This window comes from Archocentrus centrarchus, chromosome 3, assembly GCF_007364275.1.
Source record: "Archocentrus centrarchus isolate MPI-CPG fArcCen1 chromosome 3, fArcCen1, whole genome shotgun sequence".
NCBI lineage: Eukaryota > Metazoa > Chordata > Actinopteri > Cichliformes > Cichlidae > Archocentrus > Archocentrus centrarchus.
Genome location: NC_044348.1, coordinates 35,327,582 through 35,351,791, shown reverse-complemented (window position 1 = coordinate 35,351,791; position 24,210 = coordinate 35,327,582). Strand labels below are relative to the sequence as shown.

The 24,210-nt window shown below is 45.4% G+C and overlaps 1 protein-coding gene across 4 annotated transcripts in view; it reads left to right on the top strand.

The window, feature by feature from the left end:
• The window catches only part of plekhg4 (pleckstrin homology domain containing, family G (with RhoGef domain) member 4), an 80,942-nt gene that overhangs the window by 21,645 nt on the left and 35,087 nt on the right, over positions 1–24,210 (top strand). The window contains exon 1 of one of the 4 annotated variants that reach the window (XM_030718734.1): positions 16,001–16,108. The exons of the other annotated variants lie outside the window; for them this stretch is intronic. Coding sequence (XP_030574594.1) covers positions 16,106–16,108 — 3 coding nt within the window. The 5' untranslated portion in view covers positions 16,001–16,105. Of the gene's footprint in view, positions 1–16,000; positions 16,109–24,210 lie in introns of those variants that run through there. 4 annotated transcript variants of the gene reach the window in all.

Genomic DNA, 24,210 nt, shown 5'->3' with positions numbered 1-24,210 from the left:
TTTTGTAGAAATGTCTGGGTGAGTAGAAATGATGTGCTGAAGATTCAGTGATGTTTGTTGGTCTGAATGCCACCGCGAGTGTTTACCTCACTGAGTGCAGCCGAGCACAGCTGTGACCCACACGCGCTCATTACTGAGCTCCCTGTGCTGCTTATTATTCATCTGATCTGATTTCCCCTCGTGTCTTTTCCCCAGAGACATCCCAGAGGACCACTAAAGACCCTCTTAAGGTCAGAGGAGGACCACCTGCCACTTACAATAACCCACAGAACAGAGGTGGCCTCTCAGCCTGTTTCCTGTTGGATTTGTGCTTCCGTGTATTTTGGTTTCTGCTTTGTCTCCCTGTTAGTGCTGAGAGGAAGGCAGCTTCATCTCTGTCAGCGTGCTTCGGGCCCACAGCAGCACCTGTTCTTTGTATTTAAAGAATCTGACCTCCAGGTAGAAAGGCTGCCTCTGTTGTTTGAAACCCATCTGGAGACTCGGCTCACATTCACACAAATACTGTGATTTTACTTCTGAACGCATCTAAATGTATTCTTTCTTCCAAGGTTTGAAAAGGTGCGTAGTCTTATTTTTAAGGATGAAACAGTTTGGAGTTCACAGGATCAGATATCCATTAATGGACCTCAGGCTGAGGCTGTGTGGATCTGTCTTTGTGGGTCGGTATTGATCTGTTTTGAGATTCATCGTCTCCGGGTGGACGCCTCAGACCCTGTGTGGCCCCTCTCTGAGGGATCATTTACATGTGTGATTAGCTGAAATTAGAGATGCACCAATCCAGTATGAGTCTGATCCTGATTCAGAAAGCTAGGCTGGGCGTCTGACAGCGTGCAGCTCTGTGGGCCGATCTGTTTAGTTCAGTGTTGTTGACTTCACTGTGACAGCAGCAGGAGCTGAGGATATGTAGCACGGAGAAGGCTAACAGTAAAGCAGCAGTTTGAAGAGCTTTTTTTTTTTTATTGCAAACTGTTGTCGGAGTCGACATGACTGAAAATCTCAGGTGAACTGATGCTTTCTTCTTCTCTATCACTCGTTTGTGTTCATGTCGTTATTTAAGGAAGAAACTAGAAAGATGCAAATCAAATAGATGAATAACACCAAACCAAGTACAGTTCGTACAGCTGCTGAAGTGGTGTTGGATTACAGATAATGAAAGTCTGAGTGAGGATTACAGCTTATTAATTTAACACTGGTCTCAGATCAGGAATCGGTATGAGCAGATACCTGAAGCCAAGGTGTTGGTATCATATCAGAAATGGAAAAAGTTGGAGGACTGGACCTGCAGCACCTTTAAATCATGTGATTGTGATTTTTGTCAGACATTATTACAGTTCAGACGTATATTCATCTGTGATGCTAAATCCAAATCATGGAGCTCCAGGTTCGAATACACAAAGGACACATTAGCATGTTGTTGACTTGGCCAGAATAAATCGGTGAAATTGAGTTCAGCTGTTGATGTGAGATTTATTCATTTATATAGTTTGAAGTCTTTCTTCCCCAGCTGATACAGGACCTTCGCTTCTGTACTGAGAGCATTTCTGTTAGAAATATGTCGTTTTTTCCTGCAGGGGTCCAGAGTTTGTATGGAAGCATGATTGTCTGAGTTGAGTCAAACCCTTACTTAACCAGAAGTCTGTGCATTGCTCCTGTTGTTTACAGCCATTTGATAAACTGGAATATTAAAGCTTGAATTAAAACAGTCCTTTCAGCTGCTGTTTGAATATTTAAAATCAAGTGTGTAATCAGAGCGGCCCGTTGGCGAGGTGTTCAGGACTGAATGTTGTGTGGTGATGCAGACGAGTCGTGCTGCTTCATATCTGATGAAGATGAAGGCGGTTGGATGCTGACGGCAGCAGGACCGCGTCTGCAGGAATGGCTAACGTTTGGCTTTGCTCTCACCGCACACGGCAGGCTGGATTTCCGACCGTATCCCTTCCAGCTGCTGCCCGATGAAATGAAAACACCTCGCTGTGAGTTCAGGTGTTTTCTTTCTGTTCTCCGCAGACATGTGAGAGCATTTCTTCCCCCCGGGGCCTTTTAAAAGCTTTTCAAACAACGCTGTGAAGTTTCTAAAATAGATGAGCACAGATTGGAAAATAATCACTTTTCCTTCTAAAAATGATCGTTTGCTGAACTCTTTTCTGCAGGTGTCAGTTTTTCCTTTGCCAAGTGTTCAGAAAATCCTGATTCTGCAGATTTTATTAGAATAAATCTAAATATAGACACAGTCTTTTTCAGCCTTTCAGTGTAGCCCTTCCTTTATCAAGTCAGGATGTTTTCAGATACTCGGTGAACACTTTTGTGTTGCAGATTTCCACATCAGTCAGCATTAAATCACTTCATAAAAACATGTTTTTAGAAATGTCTACAAATGTGGGAAACATGCAAACTTAATGTGTGGTTTTAGTGACGTTCCTGGTGACTAAACAAGGAAAAAATTAGACTACGTTAGTGTAAAACTGAGACACACTCAGATAACAAGTTAAATTTTAGGACTGTTTAATGGACAATGTCAAAAACTGTGTAAACAAAGGCATCTGAAACATTAACCACATTCTTCAATAATGAATCGCACTTTAAATGCTGCTTAACTGTCGGCACATTATGAAAACTGCACGCTACACTCGAAACAACGAAGAAAAAACTGTAAAATAAACTGAAGTTAAATATATGAAAACGCATCACTGCAAACGATGTTTAGACATCATTAAAATATGAGAAAATAACATCAGAGAAACGGATAAATTGCGACGTAGACGTGTGGCGCATTATGAACGAGGCTCAATTCATGTAACATTTTAATAAAAGTTAAAATCTAAAATAATAAAACAGTACAAACATCCATCCATTTCCTCCTCCTTACCCGGGGCCGGGTCGCGGCGCCGTAGCCTGAACAAATTTTTTTTTTTTTTTTTAAAGGTACAAACACATTTTTCCCTCTAGTTTTTTTTTTTTTCCTTCCTCATCTCTTTGTATAAACTCGGGGGAAGTAGCCGGAAATGCACTCAAGGAAAGGACGGTGTTTCTTGGGAGGTACGCTTCAGGTTACACTAAATAACAATATTAGAGCTAATAAAAATATCAGGCCAAGATTAACAGAGTTGTGGTATTTTTCTACAACGATGTCAGAGCTGCAGCGCCATCTGGTGGTAGATAGCTGCGTAATATTTAGTACAGCCGTTTACAACACTGGGCATCAATTAAAATCTTAACAATTAGGCTAACCAACTAGTACGTCTGGTACCGACTAATGACAGTAGTCTAGTCAAGCACATCCCTCATTATTTTATAAATATTCAGTCCTCTGTGGCAGCGCTCCTGAAAACTGTGATGAGAAATATTTGTCAGCAACTTGTTTGTTTTGTTTTTTTTAAGTTTGAAATGTTTTGGGTTTTTTTGCTTTAGTAAATTTAAAAAACAAAGAAAATCGTTTGACTGTAAATGGTCAGGTACAGGGACTGGACTGAAAATGAGTGAAAAAGCAGCCGATGTCCAAAGCAGAACTTGCTGAAGGCCACTTTAAGAAAGGCTGTCTCCCTGGAAGCAAAATAAGGAGGGATGGTTCAAGACTTCAGTGGTGACACAAAGAGCAGGGTTCTAGCCAGCGGTTGGCCGCCCGGCACTGTGCCGTGCTGAGGTCGGTTTGCACCGGGTTGAGAATTTCACCGGTATTATTTCACCACAATTTGCAATCTACCACCGGGCATGGCTAGTTTCATTCGTAACGTGCACATGCGATCTCACATGCATGCATGATGTGTAAGTGTAACTCTGCTGGTTTATATGCAGAAAGAATTATTGCTCTATCGATCTAAAAAGCCCTGAATTAGAGTTCTGCGTCGGTCCTACGTACATAGCCAGAAATCCCCTCTGAACCCTGCGCTGTAACATACGACGTAACCTGACGAGCAGCTCTCCAGAAATCGAACTACACATCAGGTCCGCGCAGCTCACAAAGACTGTGATTACTGCTAGGCTCCAGAGGTGATGTCCGGTTACATACATAGGCCCCGCAAAGACCCGATGCAGAAGTCTAATTTAGGTCTAACTGTTCACCATCACTCAGCAAGCCGCAGCAGCATTTAGCGTTTAACAGTAGCAACCCCCCCTTCATGTGCCGGTGTTGTGCGAAATTCTGTTCCCTCATGAAAATCTGTTCCCCCTGTGTCGGGAGCACGAACTACAGAGAGGCAGATCCGACTGTCTTCACGGCGCTTCTGATCGATTTCTCGGTAAAATGACACAGCAAAAGATTTGCTGGTAAATTAATTTGTTCCCATGTTATGGAGGGGGAACACAATATTTTGGATGGCTGAAATATTTGGTTCCCCTCGTGTAACTTTGTCAAATAAAGAGCAAATGTTTTCATATTCACAGGAGCTGTTGTCCTTGATGAGAGGAATAAACACTGTACAAGACTTTTACCGAGAAATTCATCAGAAGCACCGTGAAGACTGTTGGATCCGCCCCTCTGGCTGCGCTCTCCCGACACAGGGGGAACAGATTTTCACGGGGGAACTGAATTTCGCACAACACCGGCACCCGGTTGGTAGAAAAAGGGCCACCGACCTGGTCAGTGGGAGCTGAGAGTAGCTGGAGGTCTGAAACAGCAGAGTGTGAACTCATTTGGGTTTAATGTGTTTTGGCTCATTTATTTGTAAAACGGGTCAGACTCCAGCCTTTTGCATCAGCTGCTGCCTCTTGGAACAGCTCCCCCTGCAGCCGAGGAGCATCCAGCTGCACTATTTAAAGGTCTGAATTACTGTCCCGAGAATGTCCTCTTAACTCCTGCCAGCACCTTCAGGCTGTGTGTGTGTGTGTTACCAGCTGTTTGGTGAATCCAGAGGATCTGATAGAGACTCACATGCTTCATGTGGGGAGAGACGGGGGGGAGAGCTGGGGGTGGAGCTGTCTGAGCCTGCAGGCTTGGTTTGGTCTGTGAACACATGCACTGAGCTCCTCTGGCTCTGCTGTCACAGCTCCGCTACTCTCTCAAGATCTGGAGTGTTTTTTGACTTTCGGTTTGGATTAACTTTGTTCTGAGAGTAGCAGAGTGGGCGTCGTACCACAGACACAGGGTGAGTGAGTGCCTTGCTCTTTCAGCTGTCAGCCTGCTGCTGCTTCTTCTTCTGCTGCTACAAACTCTGCTGGCTTTATCTGCAGCCTTTTTGTGCTTCTGCCAGGAACTCTGCAGCTGATGACTTTATTCAGAACCAGCAAAGGGAATCAGTTTGTCTTTACTGTGGTTTTAAATATCTGAAAGGCACAGCTGAAAGGTTGCTCTGCTCACTTTTCTCTGTCTGAAAATACATGCACAGATTAGTAAATACAGATGAAACTCTGTTCTCATGTGGAATATGTCAGGTACTTTTAGAGCCCACCTCTCAGGTAAATCTGACATTGTTTTCTTTTCTGCTTGACATGAAGAGGCTGTTTAAACTAAAATCCAAGCAGATGGAGCCATCGGCCCCCTCCCTGTGAATAAAAACAGTCAAAGAAGTGAAGGAAAACATCTGTTTACTCCTTCATAGTTCATGACTCCTGGAATTCCTGGAATGTCAGGGAGGTTTTGCAAGAGGTGTTTTCCAGGCAGGTAAAAGCAGTAATCTGCGTGGCTGAGAGAGACCGGCGGTGCGTGTGAAGAGCTTTCACAGCTGATTTCAGCCTCATGTTGGTTTTCTGTCCAACTGGAGCAGAAACAAATGTTTTGTTTTATGAGCCACAAAACAACATTAACATTAATGTTGATGGAAGGGAGAAGTTTCCACGAGTGATTCCAGACTCAGTGAAAGCAGAAAGCCTTCAAATCAAATCCTGATTTGTTGTCTTTATTATATTGTGGTTTAATGTGCTGTGTGTGTGTGTGTGTGTGTGTGTGTTATATCCAGCTGTGGCACAAAGATTAGTGTGTGTTTTTGGTGAAGGTGTTGGAAGGACCAGACATTCAGTGTGTGCACAGTCTGAGGCCTGGGGGGTGGGGGGGGGTGTGTGGCTCTGCAGCATTAGGAGCCAAAATGGAGGCTGAGTGCAGCCCCCTCCTCCACACAGGGGCTGCACAGTTTTTCATTGCTGTTGCTTGGAGCTCTGATTATCTTTGGGCATCAGGACGGTTTCCTCAGCAGGAACGCTCTGATGCTTCAGCCTGGCTGTACGCTGTAGATGGGCTGCATCAACTGTTATAGTTTTTTACAGGTTGAATCACTGGTTCTTCTGTTACACCCCGGCGGGGGGGTCGCTCAGACCGATCACGAGGTCCCACAAAAGGCCAGCAGCACAGTTCATGATGGTCAGCAGCAGCTACGTCAGTTTGAGGAAAACTGGGCTGAGTATTCAAAGACACCATGAGCTGAGTCATTTTATGGTGAAGATTGTTTCTCTGGCAGGCAGGAGGGATCCTGATACTCATTTGAAACCTTTATATTGGCATTGATTTCTTTAAAACTATTTATAGGCAAAGCAAATCAAATTCTGGTTTTCCAGCAGCTCAAACTGAGGCTCTCATTAAAGTAAGTTTTCCCTCCCCAGTGAAAGCTCCTCAGGTTCAGGGTCTGGGTGTGGTCACAGACTCGTCAGTAATGTCAGTTGGTCATCGTGCTTCCATCTACGGGACATTATTCGCCTCCGCCCACTCTCACGCTCAGCGCTGCCGCCGTCCTCGTTCACACCTTCGTCACATCGATTACTCTAACTTCTCTTTAGTGCCACCCCCCCCAGAATGCCCTCCCACCACAGGGCTGTAACTCTCCTTCCACCTGTCACAGGAATCCTCTGCTCTTAATGACTTTGATATTTTGCTGGTTATTGTTCTGTTTATTTACTCGCCTGTGTTTTGATCCCCCTAAAGTAAAATGCATTGTTATTATTACTGAAATATTTTTGTGTTTACACAACCGAAGCATCGATCAGTATAGGTGTGGTTAATTATCTGCCAGGTTAATTGTGCAAACTGAGAAATTGGTCAGATGAGCTGCAGGAGCAGGTCTGGCTGCTGGTTTCTGAGGCTGGCTGATCTGCAGCTGTCCTGCTGCCCTGATGCAGCTTCAGATAAAACTCATACACACTCATTTCTACACTGTGAAGACCCTCATTCACAAAGTGCAGCAACTTACCCTGAGATGAACCCTCAGACAGTCCTCTGAAGGTCTCAAAGTGGGGGCTGAAGTAACAGAGTTAGAAACACAGCCATTCTCCCTGAGGCGTTTAAAAAATGTGAGTGGGGTAATTGGCTGGAGGTGTGTGTGTGTGTGTGTGTGTGTGTGTGTGTGTGTGTGTGTGTGTGTGTGTGTGTATACATACTGATTAGAGAGGTGATGGACCTGCTGACCACGTGCGTAGCTCAGATTTCTAAGACTGCTAAAACAAAGTAATGAGAGCTCTGCAGATTCGTCTGTTAATCCTGCTCAGTAACTGTTTTACTCTGATTACACACATTATTTATTAAGTTAGTGGACTGACACATTAGGGAGGACAGGCAGAAACGGTGCCCAGACCTTTCACACTTCTTTTTGTCTGACTTTACAGAAACTTGTTGTGTTTTAGTTGCATTTAAAACACTGAGTAATTAATTCAGGTCAGTTTGTGTTGGATTTGTGTTGCTCTGAAACAAGAAGCAGCAGCTTTGGTTTGATTTTCTCACCTTGCTTTAAAGAGTGAAACCTTCCACACACACGTCTGCTGTAGTTTCATAGTCGAGATTTATGTTGTATTAACCAGTTACAGTGTGTTAGTGTGAGTTACAGCACGAGCTGATGTCACTGTACAGGTGTGTGTTACATGCGTTCAGATGGGGGTGTGAGCGCCCTGTGATGGACAGGCAGGATGTGAACAAGCTGTGACTTCAGCTGATTGGCAGCAGTCTGTGATCAGTAACCTGGACCTACCTGTTGCTCAGATGTCTCAGGTGTTTTATCAGTTTTCATCAGTCCCTAATTTTTAAACCTGTCAGATAATGTTTTGTTGAGCAGCACGGGGACAAAACCAGCGTTAAACAGGACTGTTAAACCCACTGTGGGGTTCCCGTACAGCCTGACTGTGGGCTGAGGTCCCTTTATTGGTCTCTTAGTGTGGAGCGTTCAGAGCAGCTCAGCTTTCTTTACTGTGTCAAACAGCAGCTGTGGAAACGTGTCTGCTGGAAGTCAGGCTCTATATTTAAGTTGATGTTCTTCGATATCGATGCTTTTTTTTTTTTCTTCTGCCTAAAACCTGATGCCTAAACCACACACACACACACACACACACACACACACACACACACACACACACACACACACACACACACACACACACACACACTTCCTGCCTGTGCACTGAGCTGTATAATGAGGTGGGAGTCACACTGGTGACCTTTACTTCACCTCCTGCTTCCACTAATGAGGGAAAAGTCTGGATGTTTCACTTTGTCCTGGCCTGTATTAAAAAGTAGGCCCGTGTGTCCCAACTTCAAACGCTCTGAAGACCCCCACAGACCCCCACAGACTGCCTGTTTTAGCCTTAGTGGATAAATCAATGAGTCTCAGACAGAAAACCCTCTTCCTCCTCCTCCCTCTGGGGATGAATTGATCATTAGCTGTACATCAGTTGAACTGTAACTTGTTCAGAGACAGGTGGAAAACTGAGGAGCTGCTCCTGTGGACTCTCCAGCTCTTTGTTTGGTCTGCTGCACACAGGATGAGCGTGTCGAGCAGAGGGAATTTACCTGAACCGCTCACTAACTAACCGGATATTAACTCCAGTCTGCACTCTTCATTCATGCTGCTGCTTCCCTTTAATTTCCTCCTCAGGAGCCTCAGAGCGTCTCCCGCCCTGCTCTGTGCACCCATAATGCTTTGTGTCGTCCTGACAGGAATCAGAAACTCTTTTCTTTGGCGAACTGTAAGAAAGAGGACGTCCCAGCTTGTTCTGCCGGTTAGCTTATCCTCTGAGTGGAAGCAGAAGGTGGGACATCAGAGGGAGCAGGATGCGATCACATGCCCCCAAAGTCCCAGAGATGATGGTGATGATGATGATGGTGGCGATGAATAAGAGCCTGTGGCCTCACCTTCACACTCCTTGTGTCAGAATGATGTCACTGGTTACCTGTAGGGTTTCTCTTTCATCTTTTACTGAATCTGAACCCTTGGTCTTCATTAGTAAGGTGAGAACAATGAGTACAGATCTGTGAACAGCCCGGGTTAGAGCCTCACATTATGTGACAGAGTAAGGCACCACTGTGTGTCTCTCAGGAGATTACAGACACCCCCCCCACCCCCTTCAGCTACACATCACGTTTCAGTGAAAGTGCCACAGCATCTCTGTGGGGAGGTGCATTTTTTCCTGCAGAGTCCTGACTGTGACCTGAATCTCCTGATGGGACGTGTTGGTGCACGTTAGCGAGGCCTGAGAGTCAGTGTCATCTTTGAAAAGTATCGTTTTCCTGAAGAAAGGTTTTTGCCTCAAATTACACCAGTTAAAGTCAATTAATGAATATAAACAATAAAAAATGTATTTTTTTTATTATCAAAAGTTGAAATTCTCCCTCACAGAGTTAACACAAAAACAGCTTAACAAAGCAGAATGGGACGCACCTCATTAACAGTAATACAAACTCATCTGAAATCATAGTGAATACTATGAAGTCAAATTAGTATAAATTTAAATAAAAACTCTCAAAAATAAACATTTAAAATCAAACGATGTTCACCAAAGTGCTGCGCAGCTAAAATAAGATAAAATATACTAAACAAACATAAAATACAAGTTTAATTTTTTAAAAGCCAAAGAATTAAAAAGTCCTTTAAAAAATGTCAGTGGAAGAAATCAAACTAATCTAATCTGAGGCCTGTTTGTGCAGCTGAGGCTCTGTGGAGCGACTCTGACTGATGGGATATTAAACTGGAGAAACTTGTGATTTTCATGCAAACAGCCTGAAGGGAAAGAAATGATGAAATGTCCCAGAGGAAGCTGTGCGCTGCCCCTCCGAGTGTGATGTGGAAGGTAAACAGGATTCATTTGAAGCTGATGGAAACGGGAGTGTTTGAGCAGGATTGGCATTAATCTTCCTTTTGTTCTTTTCCATTGGGTGTATTTATTTTGTCACACTGGAAACATTAATCAACTGTCTCCATCTCAGAAACCTCATTATGTGCTGCAGCAGCTGTCTGTTATTGTGTGAGCCATCGTTCTTCAGACGAGCGCACACACGGGGTCGGGGTTAATGGGTCGGTACTGAGGGAACATGATGAAGGTGATGGAGCTGCAGCTCTGGGTTAGTTTACTGGAAGCACGGTGAGCGGCGCGTCCTCAGCATCAGGACATGTTTTTAAGCTGTTCCCCCGTCTCTTATTGCTGTTCCTTTAACTGTTGTTACACCTGCTGTGCAGAGTCTAGGTTTAATAACCGAGAATTATTGAAAGAAGAAACCGCAGAGAAAATGATTATTCTGTTTCACAACAATGTTCTGGTTGTACCTTTTACTTTTGCCCTTTCCTAAAAGTCTAAATTCACCCCCCCGGCCAGGCTGTGGCATTCTTTGTTCAGTGACAAGAGCAAGTGTGGGCACGTCCAGGGACACGTTTCCATTTCCAGTTTGACACTGAGACGTTGGATGTGTTCCAGTACAGAGCGTAGATGTTAATGAATAAGCTTTCTCTCACTGCGGGGACGAGACTGGGAGTCTCGCCTCGAACAGCTCTCCTGACCTCCGCCTCATGAATTCCTACCAGAGTATAAATGCTGGTATTTATTAGTAAAATAATAAATGACAACAGACCCAAGATAAACACAATAAGTTAGTTTTTCTCCTTTTCCTGAATCAACACACACACACACACACACGGGCACACGGGGGAGACCCGTCAATTGAAACAAAAGCTGAACATAAACATACGTTTTCTTTCCTTTGGTTGAAGGTTAAAAAACCTCTCGGTGGGCACCAGATTTTCTTGATGCAGAAACACGTTGATTCTGCTTTTGCTGTATTTGAACAGTGGGGTGCACTTGGTCAGGTGCAGCGAGCGTAATCAGTGCCGAGAAATGCGTTGAACCCCGGGCTGGAGGCGGAGCTCTTTGAGTCAATAACGGCTGGCGTTTGATCCGCCTCTGCTGACCCGTTTGTGTTGCCTCTGCTAATCCAGCGGCAGCTTCTACGCCCATTCATGCAGTCTGATCTCTGTGTATTCTGCGGTCATGAGTCGCTGACGCTGACTCTGTGTGTTCACCTCACCTGTGCTCACCTGTTTGTCTCAGGTGTGCAGTGAGGTGTGTGGTCAGGTAACAACGTGGCGGTAGAGGTGCAAACAGGAGTAGGCCTGTAACGTTCCTGCGTTCAGACTGAGGTGTTTTGAGTGCTTTGCTTCCTTTGAATGAGGACAAAGCATGACTGAAAAATTGCACTTTAAACATGCTGCAGGTCTTTCTTAGCTTTGATTAGTAAAGAGAACCAAGACTGATTACTAGAGCTGAGCCATCAGAGCTGTGAGTAGCTCGACGATCTGTGGGCTGCCTCCTGCACTCTGTCCAGGTAGCTCCCCACACCTCTGAGACTCTTTGTGTTCTGCTTTGTGCACTTTGGAAGTAGGTGACGTTGTGCCTCCTCCTGTGCTGCATGCTACATGTGAGAACGTAATCCTGACCTCATTCTCCAGAAAGTATCCAAAGGTCACGAGTGGAAAAATCTCTCGTGAGAACCATTTTGCAAAATCTCATTGGCTAACATTATACACTTCTGTGTGTCAGAACCGGTACTGAATAGGGGGCGCTCTAGAGTGTGTACGCACACACACACACACACACTTTCTGAAAATAAGGATGCCAGGTTGAACGATTGCTGCTCTGACACACTTGAGGAGCCATGATGATGAAAGTGTTGCTGTGGATGGTGTCACTGTTTTATCCTCCAGAGTTAAATCGGGGACGGGTTCCTTCTTACGGTCTCATAACGTCCTGTTCTCACGTGAAGGCAGATCCAGCCGTCGCTCAGGCTCAAAGTCTAAGGTGTCGATTACATTAATGTTCGTTTTAGACGGGGACGCGGTGCTCGGTGATGTTTGGCCTGTGGTCATGAGAGGGGGTGTCAGAGCTGGTAAACTGGCCTGCTGTGAATGACTCACCGACCGTCTCCCTGTGCTGCAGCAGAAATGTTACGGGTCACATCGCCGCGAGGACTTTCACATAAAAGAAGTTCCTGCATTTATTCAGACATGCGAGAACAAGTGAAGCTGCAGGAACATTTATGTAACAGGGGCTGGGAGGGGGTTTTGTTCCCCCCTCAGGCATTTGTTTAGAAGAGGAGCCCCCAGATCCCGACACATCTCCTGGTCTGTGTCATTAGCAGATAACCATGCAACACTCCTCCGAGTCTCAGGGAAACAGAATATCTGTGAGACCTTTATCACTAAGAAAAGGTGGGTGAGACCGACAGAGCGTGGAAGCTGAGGGGAAATATGGCTGTTACCTTCCACACCTCCCTCACCTGAGCACCTTTTCAAGGTAATCCTGTTTCCTACAGAATTAGATTCAATTTGTCTTGGTGGCATTATTATTATTACTTTAAATTAGGGGATACGTGTGTCCATGTGCATCTAGCTGGATGTTTAAACATTACTAACCTTACTAGTCAGCATCAGAAATGCTTGTCAGTTAAATGGCTCGTCTTTTTTTTATGACAGGTAAATGTTGGTGCTAAGGTGCCACTCACAACAAGCCAGGGCTGATAGCAGAATGCCTCTTTTTTAACAGGAAGTTGTAATAAGCATAGTAATGTACAGAGCTTGGATTTCAGTGACACTTAACCTAATTATGGGAGAATGTGAATAGGTTGTTTAAATATAGCAGCACAGTGATTAACCTCATCTGTTAGATTGGGTTCAGTTTTTATTTAATTTGAGTTTTTTCCCTCCAGTTTAAATCACTAGTAAATGAGTCACGAGGACCCTCTGCTGACTCATATGCATTTGTAAATGAGTAATATACATGCTTGGTGACAATAAATGGATCAGTATTCAGCTGCTGCTTCAGTCCGTTCCTCATCCCACAGATGGGCTGCATCTCCAGGTACTGATGGGAGTCCTTGTCTTCTCTGCAGCCTTGGTGAGCTCAGGGCAGCAGGTGAACCAGTTTTCCAACTGTTGCAGGTTCTGCTCAGAGTGGGTGTTTTTAACTAGGAGAACCAGAACAGAGCTGTGGTCTCCGGCTGCAGTCCAGGCCGACGAGCTGCAGTCCACCACGAGCAAAGAGCTCTTCTGGAGAGCAGCTGAATGATGTCACAGACTGTCACAGCAGCAACCAGCAACGTGGTCAGCTTGCTGGTGGGAAAACACTGGAAGGGGTGGGGCACACCAGACTTTCAAAATAAGAGCGAACGAGTAAAGTCTGTATGTGGGAACTGCTCAGAATGTAAGAGCTCAGATTTTTCCTGATTAAATCCAAACACATTCCCTCATAACGCTCTGCTGGCAAACAAGTGGGCAGTTTTTTGATTGGATAAAATCATTTAAAACTTACCTCAAACTCCAGGATCAGTCTGTTTTTTTTGTTCTCTTACTGAGAGATAAAAGTAAGAGCTGGCTGCTTGTTCTGCTCTGGTGTCCTCCATCTTTCATTTGCCTGCGATTATACGTGATGAATGACACATGCAGCTCTTCAATCAGCACGTCTAATTTGAAGGGAGAGTCTGGAATCCGAGGAGAGCCCAGCAGAATCCCAGTGTTCCCATAATAAACACGATGGCAGTGGTGGTGAAGGGGGGACTCTGTGCCATCCTTTCAAAGCCCCAGTCATTGTGATCTTGCCAGTTTGTCTCCTGTTTTCTCCACGCGGAGGCTCTGAAAGCAGTTTTTCTCTGCAGCTCCTGGAAACCACAGACTGATTCCCAGCAGCACCCTGGAAACCAGCTCAAACTCCCTCAACCCTGCACTGGTCTCAGTGATGCATCTGCTTCAAGGCTTCTCTGTGGAGAAGTAAACAGATTGAGCATTTTAAAGTAATATCAGACATGCTGTTAACAGGCTTTAGGCTCATTGTGTTTCCATTTTCTCCCAACACCAAACTCAGTCATGTGACGCTCATGACAGGGCAGAGTCACTTTAACGTCTCGGAAACGCCACTGATGACTCACATGAATCTTCTCGAACTTTGGGAACAGTCTCCGGTCTGAGCTGGGACCGGAGCTGTTGTCAGGTGACCGATAACAGCGGGAACTCTTCTTCAGGCTCCGGCCCAGTTCAGCGTCTCACTGGCCCTCTGCCATCACATTATTTGTCACCCAGGACCTCAAACTGGGAGGTCACAATGCTGCGATGATGGCAGCAGCTGTTTGTCTCCAGCTGTGACTGTTGGCTTTTTCAGACTGGAGGCTGTGGGAGTCACTCCAGTTCTGTACTGGTCTTTGTTCCTACCCAGTAAACTGTTAGTGGTGCGGAGTCACATGTGGGACTTGTTAGTGCAGTAATGGATTTAGCAGAGGCCTTCAGTTCAGCCATTACTCTGCATTCATGAGGCAGATGTCTTTTAACAGTGAGAGCATTCAGCCTCTGAGGCAGCAGGGGCCGAAAAGGATCCTTCAGGACTTTGATGCAACCATCCCTCAGTTACTGTTCAGAGTCAGCTGATGGGCTCGTCTGCAGCTGCTCTCATAACCGATTTCAGCCAATCCTCGAGCAGAAAATGTCAAACGCTTCTGACTGGAAACTCGAAGAGAACCTCTCGACATTTGAAGATGGGATTCAGGAAAGGGTTAATAAATGTGTCAGAGCGCTCAGCCATCCTGCGTGTTATTGGGCACATTTCTAAACAGCATATCTGCTTTCATTGTGGACACATTAAACTAAAGGAGGTTCATGTGTGTGAATAGGTGAATGTGGATTGTAGCGTTAAAGCACTGCAGGAGTAGGAACGGGCTGCATAAATACTCATCCACTTATCAGTTTGCATGTGTTGTGCTGTATTGGACCCTTAATGAACCGTGTACATAACTCGAGAGGGGAAAAAGCTTAAGCCCAAAATAGCTGCTGAGAGGGAAGCCTTGTTCCAGGAAGGACTTTCCTGTGTGGCAACAAATAATTTACCTTTATTTGATTTTATTTATCTTTTTACTTAACAAAGAGATCCTTTAAAAATCTCCTTTTTGTCCTCAGATAGATACCAGGCCCACTTTAAGGTCACTGACATTATAAACTTTGATGCAGCATGAACAGACAGACAAAAATAAGCAAATCAGGAAAACAAGTAACTTAATACAAATACAGAGCCCAGCTCAGGAATGCCACTCTTCAGGTCAAAGTGAAAGGATACGTGAAGGCTTAAGGTTAGTTTGGTTCGTCCCCACCATGGTTACCTGCATTTATCTGCCAGCACGAGTGAAGCTGAGCTGATAAATCACAGTAAGAAGGCTCGATACAGCTGCAGTCTGTTACACTGTTTCAGTTATCATTGTGCTGATCAGCATGCTGCGTCTACAGCGTGTCATACTGAACCCGTCAGGCTCTGAGGAAGGCGCACCTCACATTAACTCACTACTAAAACTCAAGAAGCTAAAATGAGCTGAAAGAGGTTTAAAGCAGCTTTGTTAATGCAAACTGTTGCAGTTCTTGGGACCTGATACAGTATCTGTCTGTCCCAGTGCTCACACAGCAGGTATCTGTGTGACGTCAGGCTGGAAGAACAGCTCCAAGAAATCAGTCTGAGGTAGGAGTGAGTTCGTACAGAGTGACTGTACAACAGTAAAATATCCCTGATAGGAGGGGATCCCTCCTCAGCACCTCCTCTTTTTTTATTCTGCAAGTTGTGCTGAAACTGGATTACATTTAATATTTAAATTTTTTATTTTTTTTTTGCAGTATTTTTTACTTAAAAAGATGAATCTTGTTGATGGACCTTTAAAAAAAAGTTTAGCCAGCAGAGAGAGACAGAGAGGAGAGGTGAGGAGGGCGGGGGAGGATCCAGAGAAGCATGACTGGCAGCTGGTGGGCGGGGCTTAACATGTGAGAGGCTAGACTGAGAGCTGCACTGAATCAGACCTGACCGGAGGGAGACACACACACACACACACACACACACACAGACGGGAAGCAGGGAGCTAAAATGGTCTTAAACTGGAATATCCAACGACTGACACACTGCAAACATCATGGTAAGATCACCAACACCCTCTCAGTGCTGCCTGCAGCACATGGTGTGTGTGTGTGTGTGTGTGTGTGTGTGTGTTGAGCCAAGTTTGTTGCGGAGGGGGAGGGGACATCAGGGGTGTTGGGTTTCCACCAAGGTGTATTCTTAAACATTTGTCTTCAACCAAGTGTGTGTGTGTGTGTGTGTGTGTTTGCTGTCAGTTAAAAAGTCCTTAGAGTCACTGGGTGTGTGTGTGGTTGTGGGTGAGTGTGTGTGAGTGTGTATGTGGTTTGGATCAGTTTGTGTTGGGCTGAAATAAACCCCTAAATCCAGAGTCTGAGTCCAGCCTTTGCAGAGAAAGTAGAGAAAAGTAGAATCATCTGTTAGTTCAACAGTTTAAAAGGTCCTGGATGAAAATGCAATAAAACCAGTAAGTAAGAGTTCAGAGGAACAACAAAAACAGTAAATAAAACCTGCAATAAGAGCTTTTTTGGATGCACATTTAGTTGGACTTCCTGTCTTCACCCTCTCGTGTTCTTCCAAAATTAGTTCAAACTCTCAGAACTTTATTTTAAAGTTTCTAAATGTCAGTTTGAATTGCGGTCGAAGGTTTCCATAAAAATCTTGCGTGTCTGTAATGAAGAGCTGCGACTATGTGAGGGATTTCCTCTAAAGTGTAGAGAGACCTGGAGATTAAGTGAAATGCGGTGATGTCTGTGTTTAATGTGTTTAGCCGTTGCGGGCTGTCGTGATGCTGCCTTCGATCGTACTCCCGTTTGTCCCTCGGCTCCTCCCGTAGTCTGCTGTCTTGGTTTTGGTGCTGTGGAGCTTCATCACAGACTCCAGACCTGGCTTGGTTTTCTTATGCAGTTTGGTATCAGATGGGCTGCTGCCAGAGCAGGACCATCGAAGGGCACAGCTTCCTCTACTCATTAAATAGATATTAATGACTAACTGCTGTTCAGTTTAACTCATTTGGGACGTGCTCTGCTTCATTATTTAAGTAGCTGTCCATCTCTTATAAAGCTGCTCTCTCGTAACCCGGGGTCGTCTCAGCAGGGACATCTGCATGTTTTGAATTTGCTGGAACTGAAGCGGTGACCTTTTGAATGTGTAAACCACTACACTATGGAGCCTCCGTTGATGCTGTAGGAAAGTTCAGGGCTGCAGAGTAAAAATGTGTAATGTGTCTGATTGTGGGACAAACAGAAATGTGTGAGTGGTTAAAGGTTTTATGGAAGAACAGGTTCAGTTTTGGACGTCAGTGTTTCTTTGGTTTAGTTCAGGGATCCTCAAATCCAGGCCTCGAGGGCCGGTGTCCTGCAGGTTTTAGCACACCTGAGTCAAATATAGAAGTCATTAGCAGGACTCTGATTCAAATGGCTGAATTACCTCCTCAGTATGCAGTCAAGTTCTCCAGATTCGTTGGATCAGGGCCACATCTAAAACCTGCAGGACACCGGACCTTGAGGCCTGGATTTGAGGATCCCTGGTTTAGTTCATACTGAGCTCAAGCTGTGACTCACTCCGACCTGAGGACATTTTATTACACTTGCAAGCAGTTTGAAAGTGTTTCTGCTCAGACTCGTGTTGGTTTGACCTTCAGTTTGTTCCTGATGAGCTGCAGCTTCCCTCCCTGCAGTACATCCAGGCACAAAATAACACAAAACTGGTTCCCATCGGTATCTCGGTCTGCTCCATCAGCTCTTATTACTCTGTACACTGTGAGGTTTCTCACTGCTGGCCAAAAAATTGTACAACAATCCCGTTTTTCCAGTTTTATAAAAGTGTAATAAACAGATCGCGTTGCCTGAACAAGTTGCAGTGGAACAGACGTGAATGTCAGAGGGCAAAAAGGTTTAGTTCAGCAACACCGGAGGAATCTCAGAGGTGCAGAGAGGTCCGTTGTTTTCAGGGAGTTATTAACTTCCTGCTTTCCTGCAGCAGTGAAGGTGAACGAGGCCTTAAACGTTTTTGCAGGTATTAAAAAGCTTGTGTCTGAATGAATACACTGTTTGCTGCTCTGAGCATTTATAATTCAGTGGGTTTAAATATCTGGTTCTCTGGGATTTGTTTGTGGTCTGTAAGTCTTAGCAGTTGTCTGTCAAATCCTGGATTAGCTCAGACTTAATGATCACAATTGATTATTGTCTGAAAGGCTTTCAGGGCTTCAGGGTTGGCAGGTTTCAGAAACGTTGGCGTCCCTCTGGAGGTTTTGTTCTTCTCCTAAACTGGAGTTTAATGTGCTCACGGATAAAATACTTTTGTTTATTGAATGTCCAAAAATACACCGATTTGTTAGGTGAGGTGACACAGACTCACAACCTTAGCTACATGTGGACCACTTGCATGTAGTCACCCACCAGAGATCCATTTTAAGCCAGGAAAGCTCTGATTGGTCACCTTTCATGTGACCAATCAGGCGTCCCCCGTCATGACCAGAAGGCTTGAAGATAAGACCCTGGATCTCATCTTCATTCTGCTCCTTCTCCCACAGTGCACTTGGTAACAGTGAGATAAAGAGGTGTGTAGCTGTTGTTTCAGTGAGTCACACTGTGGAGGCTGAATCATACACACACCTGAGCAGGGCTGAAATGTCATCACCGCTGAGGAGGAGTGTGACTGGGTGTGTTTGACACAGAGGTGGTGAACATGGGCTCAGGCATGTTGGAGAGCCGTGAAGGTTCAGTAGGAAGCTTTGGTGTAACCGTTCGTCACATTCGTCGGTGATCAGACTGTAGTGATCGATGCTTTCAGTGACCACTGGGAACGAATTTCCTGTCAGTTCAGACTGGAGATGAATTCTGATTATGCAGCACTTTCCTTGCCTTCGAGTTCAGCGTTCGTAGGTCGTAGGAACTGTGAGTGCTGTCAGCAGTTATTCATTTGCTGCACATATACGTATACCGGCCCTCGGCACCCTCGCTCTGACCTCAGTGATCACTTTCCTGGAAGGTTTAAGGGCTCAGCCGCTGGGTTTAAACCTTATTTAATATAACATCATGATCTTTTTTTTGATTATGGTCCACAGAAGAGTCAGGAAGGACGATAAACCAGAGTATGCTCATTGGGTAACGACTTGTGACTGACATGTCATCAGCCAATGAGTGTGCAGCCTCTCTCAGATACTCAGTCAGATTCACGTTGCTCTTGTGATGTCAGGCTGCTGAGATGGTAAGAGAAGGAAGAGGATCCTCTCTGAGCCGTAATCTGTGGTCGTTTTTCCAGGTGTTTTGCTCCGTGTTCCTCCCTCTGCGCCGATGTTGTGCCATCAGACTTCATCATGCTGGTCCCTCGTAAATGACCCCCGTTTCTAACTGGGTTCATTGTAGTTCACTTCCTCACTGGCCTGCAGTCCTCGCTCTATGATTAGCAGAGCAGCCCCCTGCTGGGGCGACCCGAATGCCTACAAGCTTCAATCGTTGTGATGGGAATCAATCTCTAAATTTAAGTGCTTCAGTTACTATATATATATTTTTTTAATTTATGATAAATGGATCATCACAGAAATGTCAAACAGCCCATTAAACACACACACACACAAACTCCAACATTATGCATCAGTATGAATTATATTTAGTTATTCAGTAACATAAGAAGATTGAAATGACAAACAGCTGCTCTGACAGTGGCAGAAACATTGTAACCCCGAGCCGTTTGCTCGTGTTAGGATGAAGATAAGGAGATTTTTCTCAGAAGATCTGAGGCATAAAAAGAGTCTGTGTTCATGTAACTGGATTCACCCTCAGTCCTGCTGCCTGGCAGTGCTTTAACCCCGTCAGGTCTATCCAGACTAACCCTGTGCTGACAGAACAGCCTTTTAAAAACAAAACTTTCTGCTTGACACACGTCAGAAACCATTTTTATGATTCCCCGAACAGCCCTTTTATTTTTCTCCCAAACAATAGGGTTAGGCTTACTTCTGGTCTTTGATGTGTTGACCTCACGCGGGTTGAATGGAGATACGAAGATGAGCAGGACGTGTTCAGGCTCTTCCTCCAACACTGTAAATCGGAGGTGTTCGGACTTGTCGAGGGGCTGCTGGGTAAAAAGAGTCATGAAGCTCTGAAGGAATGTTTGAGGCGCTCAGATAATGGACTCGTACTGATGGAGGTTACACAAGGAAAACAAGGTGTGGTTATGGATTGTTGACGTTCTTACAGCAAACATGTCGCCACAAAAACCTCAGTTTAGTTCAAGATCATTAGAAACACGACCAGTTTTAGTAATCCTTCTCAAAACAGCTGAAGAAATGAGCTTCCAGTAAACAGGGTTTGATGGGGAGTGCGGGGCTGCTCATCATGTGTATCAGGTTTAACACACTGACCCACTGGGCTTCACTTCACCCCCTGATGGAAGCTGTTTTTCACGCTGCCTCTCGGGTCAGATGTCAGAGAAAAAAAACTCGGGCTTTGAGCCTGCAGGCTGCAGCTCAGCCAGAGTTTTTTTTTTTTTTTTTTTTTTTTTTTTTAATCTCCGGGGACTTGTCAGTGACAGGAAGTGGTCGTTGTCGACGGTGTTGAGTGCTGCGATGTTGGGACGGTCCCGGGGCGATGCGCTTCGGAGGAGGCGGCACAAAGAGCCAGTGTTCCTCCAGATCCTCGCGGTACCTCAGCACCCTGTCATCTTCCTGCCCCGGCCTGCCTGAAACCCGAGAGCTCGGCCCCATCCCCTCACCCCCAGCTCCGTCTGGGAAAACACCCCTCCGCCGACCAACATGCTACCTGAATATAACACCTGTAAAATAAGCTTCCCCCCAGGCCAATAAATTCTCTGACCCACTTCAGTGTGAGCTGAGTCCTGGCACTCATGCAGAGAGCTTCACTGATATTAGGAGCTTCCCTGAGACTTTAAATGGGTGGGCCGCCAAACTCATTTTAGCACGTCTTTATCAGGTGATCTTTGTCACACAGTATCCCAACAACTCCATCCACCATCTGCGTACTTGTCTGCCTTTGTGCTGCTGATTTGTGAAGTTCAGTCCCAGCTTTTCCGGTCCTGGATTTCCTCTAAAGGCTCTCTGGATTGTTGTGGCAGTTCTTGATATCATTCAGCTGCATTCCCAGAGAGGATCTCAACCTGCAGTTGGGCAGACTCCAACTGCACTACCTCGCACTGCAGCCAGCGATGCTAATCCTGGAATACCGCTGCTAGCCCTCACGGAGCCGGGGGAGCAGATCGGCAGCTGTGGTCTTTTTCTTTGTTCACGAATTGTTTTTGTGTGACAGCCTGACTTTGTAATGGCTTTATTTCAGCAGGAAGTAAACGTCAAGTTTGCAGCATGTGTTTTTTCCAGACTCTTCAGCGAGGACACATTAAGGGTAAAATGACGTTTAGAGAGGACATGATTTTTAACCTTTGATTTATGTTTGATATTTATATATACATATATTTGATAGTAATTTTCTGGCTCACCACAAATGATGAAGAGCCTCTCGCTGGTAAAGAACCAAAGAAAGCACACCTGAAAGTGTCCTTCCTACTATACTATCTGCACTGAACAAGGACAGGTGTAAGCTGAACAGGTAAAATGTATTTTTTAGCCTTTAAATGCCTTTTTTAAGCAGGTGGTTTAATAAGACACGCTGGGAGACTTTGTATTATAAATATAATTCAATTATAAAGACGGTAAAAACATGAGGTGATGAAACGTTTTTCAGCCGGTATAAAAACCATGCTGAGGCAGAGAGGAGTGCAGCGTCCACGGCGGTAAACGTGGAGAGGGAGGCGGTGCATCCACCAGTTTATTGTAAGCAGAAGGTGATGAAGTGAGCACGGCTGCCTCTCCAGCTTTAAACAGCCCACATGAAGGTGTTTATGGCCTGAGTTACAGTAGCTGCAGCTTTGAAGCTCAGAGCAAACATCCCAGAATGACTGCCCGCCTTAGACCCGCCCACTTACATAACTATATTTACATCAACAACATTTGAGCCTGGTTTCTGGAGGATTCTCATATCCAGTAAATGTTATAGCAGTTTAAATCCCCTCAGATTAGCTGCATCAGTGCCTCTATCCAAGGACTCGTTAGGTGCCTCTTTACCTTTGAGGTGTTCAGGTGTTCATGATTCGGACACGAGGTAATCTGTGTGGCTGAACCAGTGCTTTGTATCAACGTCAGGACAAAAGCAACAATGTGATTGGTTCAAATTCACCTGTGATGGACAGATGTCACATAATCACCTGCCAAAGATGTTTGCTGCCCTTCTCTAAACCATTCTCAGCACGTGCTGCCCTTTGCTGTGATTTCTGAGTCTTATGCAGTCCTGGTACAAGTGCCACAGCTGGTGCAATGACCTGCAGGAACCCTGTGCTGCCTCTGCAGTAGCAGATGATGTTAGAGAGGCTTCCAGTAAATCTACATGTTTTCTCTTTAAGGTCCCACCTGCTGCCACCTGAACTTGTGCTGTCCCGTCCTGCAGAGCGACTTCCTTGCTGTCTGCAGTTTAGCTGTCAGGCTGCAGCTGTGGTCGCTGTGCTGCAGGCTGAGCTTCAGTTTTGGCTGGTTTTGCTGCATTAAAGATTAGGATGTGAAGCATGAAGCAGACATTAGGAATGCCTTAGATGTGGGATGCTGGGACTTTGTAATGTGATACACGGATGAGCCGTAACCTTGAATGTTGATCCTGGACCGGCTCCTGTTCCTTCAAATCACCTCAGGATGAGTTTGAAGCTGCGCTGAAACATTTGGCTCTGAATATGTGCAGGTACAGGAGTCGGGGTGACGTCTTACTCTTATTCCTGGCTTTTTGATTTCTGCCTCTTGAGGAGGACATTTTTCTCTGTCAAGTACCCCTCAGCCTCTCAGTGGTCTGAGTTTGGCTCGGCCCTTAAATCAAATCGGGTCCCAGAGGGACCGGCCATTACCTCTTTCCCTCCATAAAGGGCCTTGAAGTCGGGCTTTTTGTCCTCCCACTCAGCACAGCTGGGCTCAGCTTATTGAGCAGCCTGTCAGCTCTCTGCTGTGAGAAACCCTCAAATCTAATCTCGTGTTTTAGAAACTCGCTGCATGTCAAGGTCATCGGGCTGCGCTATCGTTCTGAGCGCTGTGGCGCCGGGAGCTGAGACATCTTTGTTCCCCTCCAGGTTTGTGAGAGGTTTGTGTTTGTGTGATGCCTCAGCTGCTGCCCGGCCTCATGAAGGTGTGACCTCCTGTGAAAGCACAGGAGGCAGAAACAAAGACCGAGGGTGAAGAGAGCGATTGCTTTGCAGCCGAGGAACTCACTGACTTCAGCTGATTTTACATCGTCTTTGCTGTATCCACATTAGTTTTAGATCAGTTCGTATTAGTTTTGATTGAGTAAAAAGTGCATATAACAGCACAAACAGCCTCAGAGTTACTCGGTGGATAAAGAATAAAACCAAAGACTTTTCCTGCATATCTTTATTTTTCAGTTCAGTTTTATTTATATGGCACCAAATCACAACCAGTCGCCTGAAGGTCCTTTACATCCCTTTCGGACATGTTTTCATTTCCAGGAAGCGGAGCACTCTTGCTCCTCTTCTACCTCCTCTGTGTTACATTCACTGACGAGGAAGGATATTGATGAGATCCCATCGATTCCATAATGAATGTGGATAAAAAGTATACGCAGGTACGGAGCGTCAGAGCAGCTGTAATATCATCTGTCTGAACACAGCGAGGAAACAGTTTACAGAGCAGGCTAACATTTGAATACATGTGCTCATGACATCATTGTTCTGCAGTGAACAGCTGAGGGGAACCAAACTCTCCAGCACTGATGGTATCGATAAGGCCGCAGTGGTATTGGTTCTCAACTGGAACCGGTTCTCGATCCCCGTACCAAGTCAGCGAAACAGTGAAATGCTGCTGTCACCTTCTGTTCTGTTGGTTTGTGCGCACTGAAACACAAAGGTGTACATGCTTGAGATGTTTAAGAGCCACTGCATGCAGTTTAGGTCTGGCTGCAGGGCTGAAAGCTTCAGAGCCACTTTGAGCTGTTTATTCATGAACTCATCTTCCTCTGTCTGGCCTCTTTCCCACCAACAGGGTTCCGGAGCCCGTGCCGTAATTTGAACCGTTAGGCGGGTTTTCCACCGCTGAAACACTCGGTGCTCGGCCGAAAAACGGGTTCAATTCCGGCCCCGCAAACTAGCTGGTCTGGACCA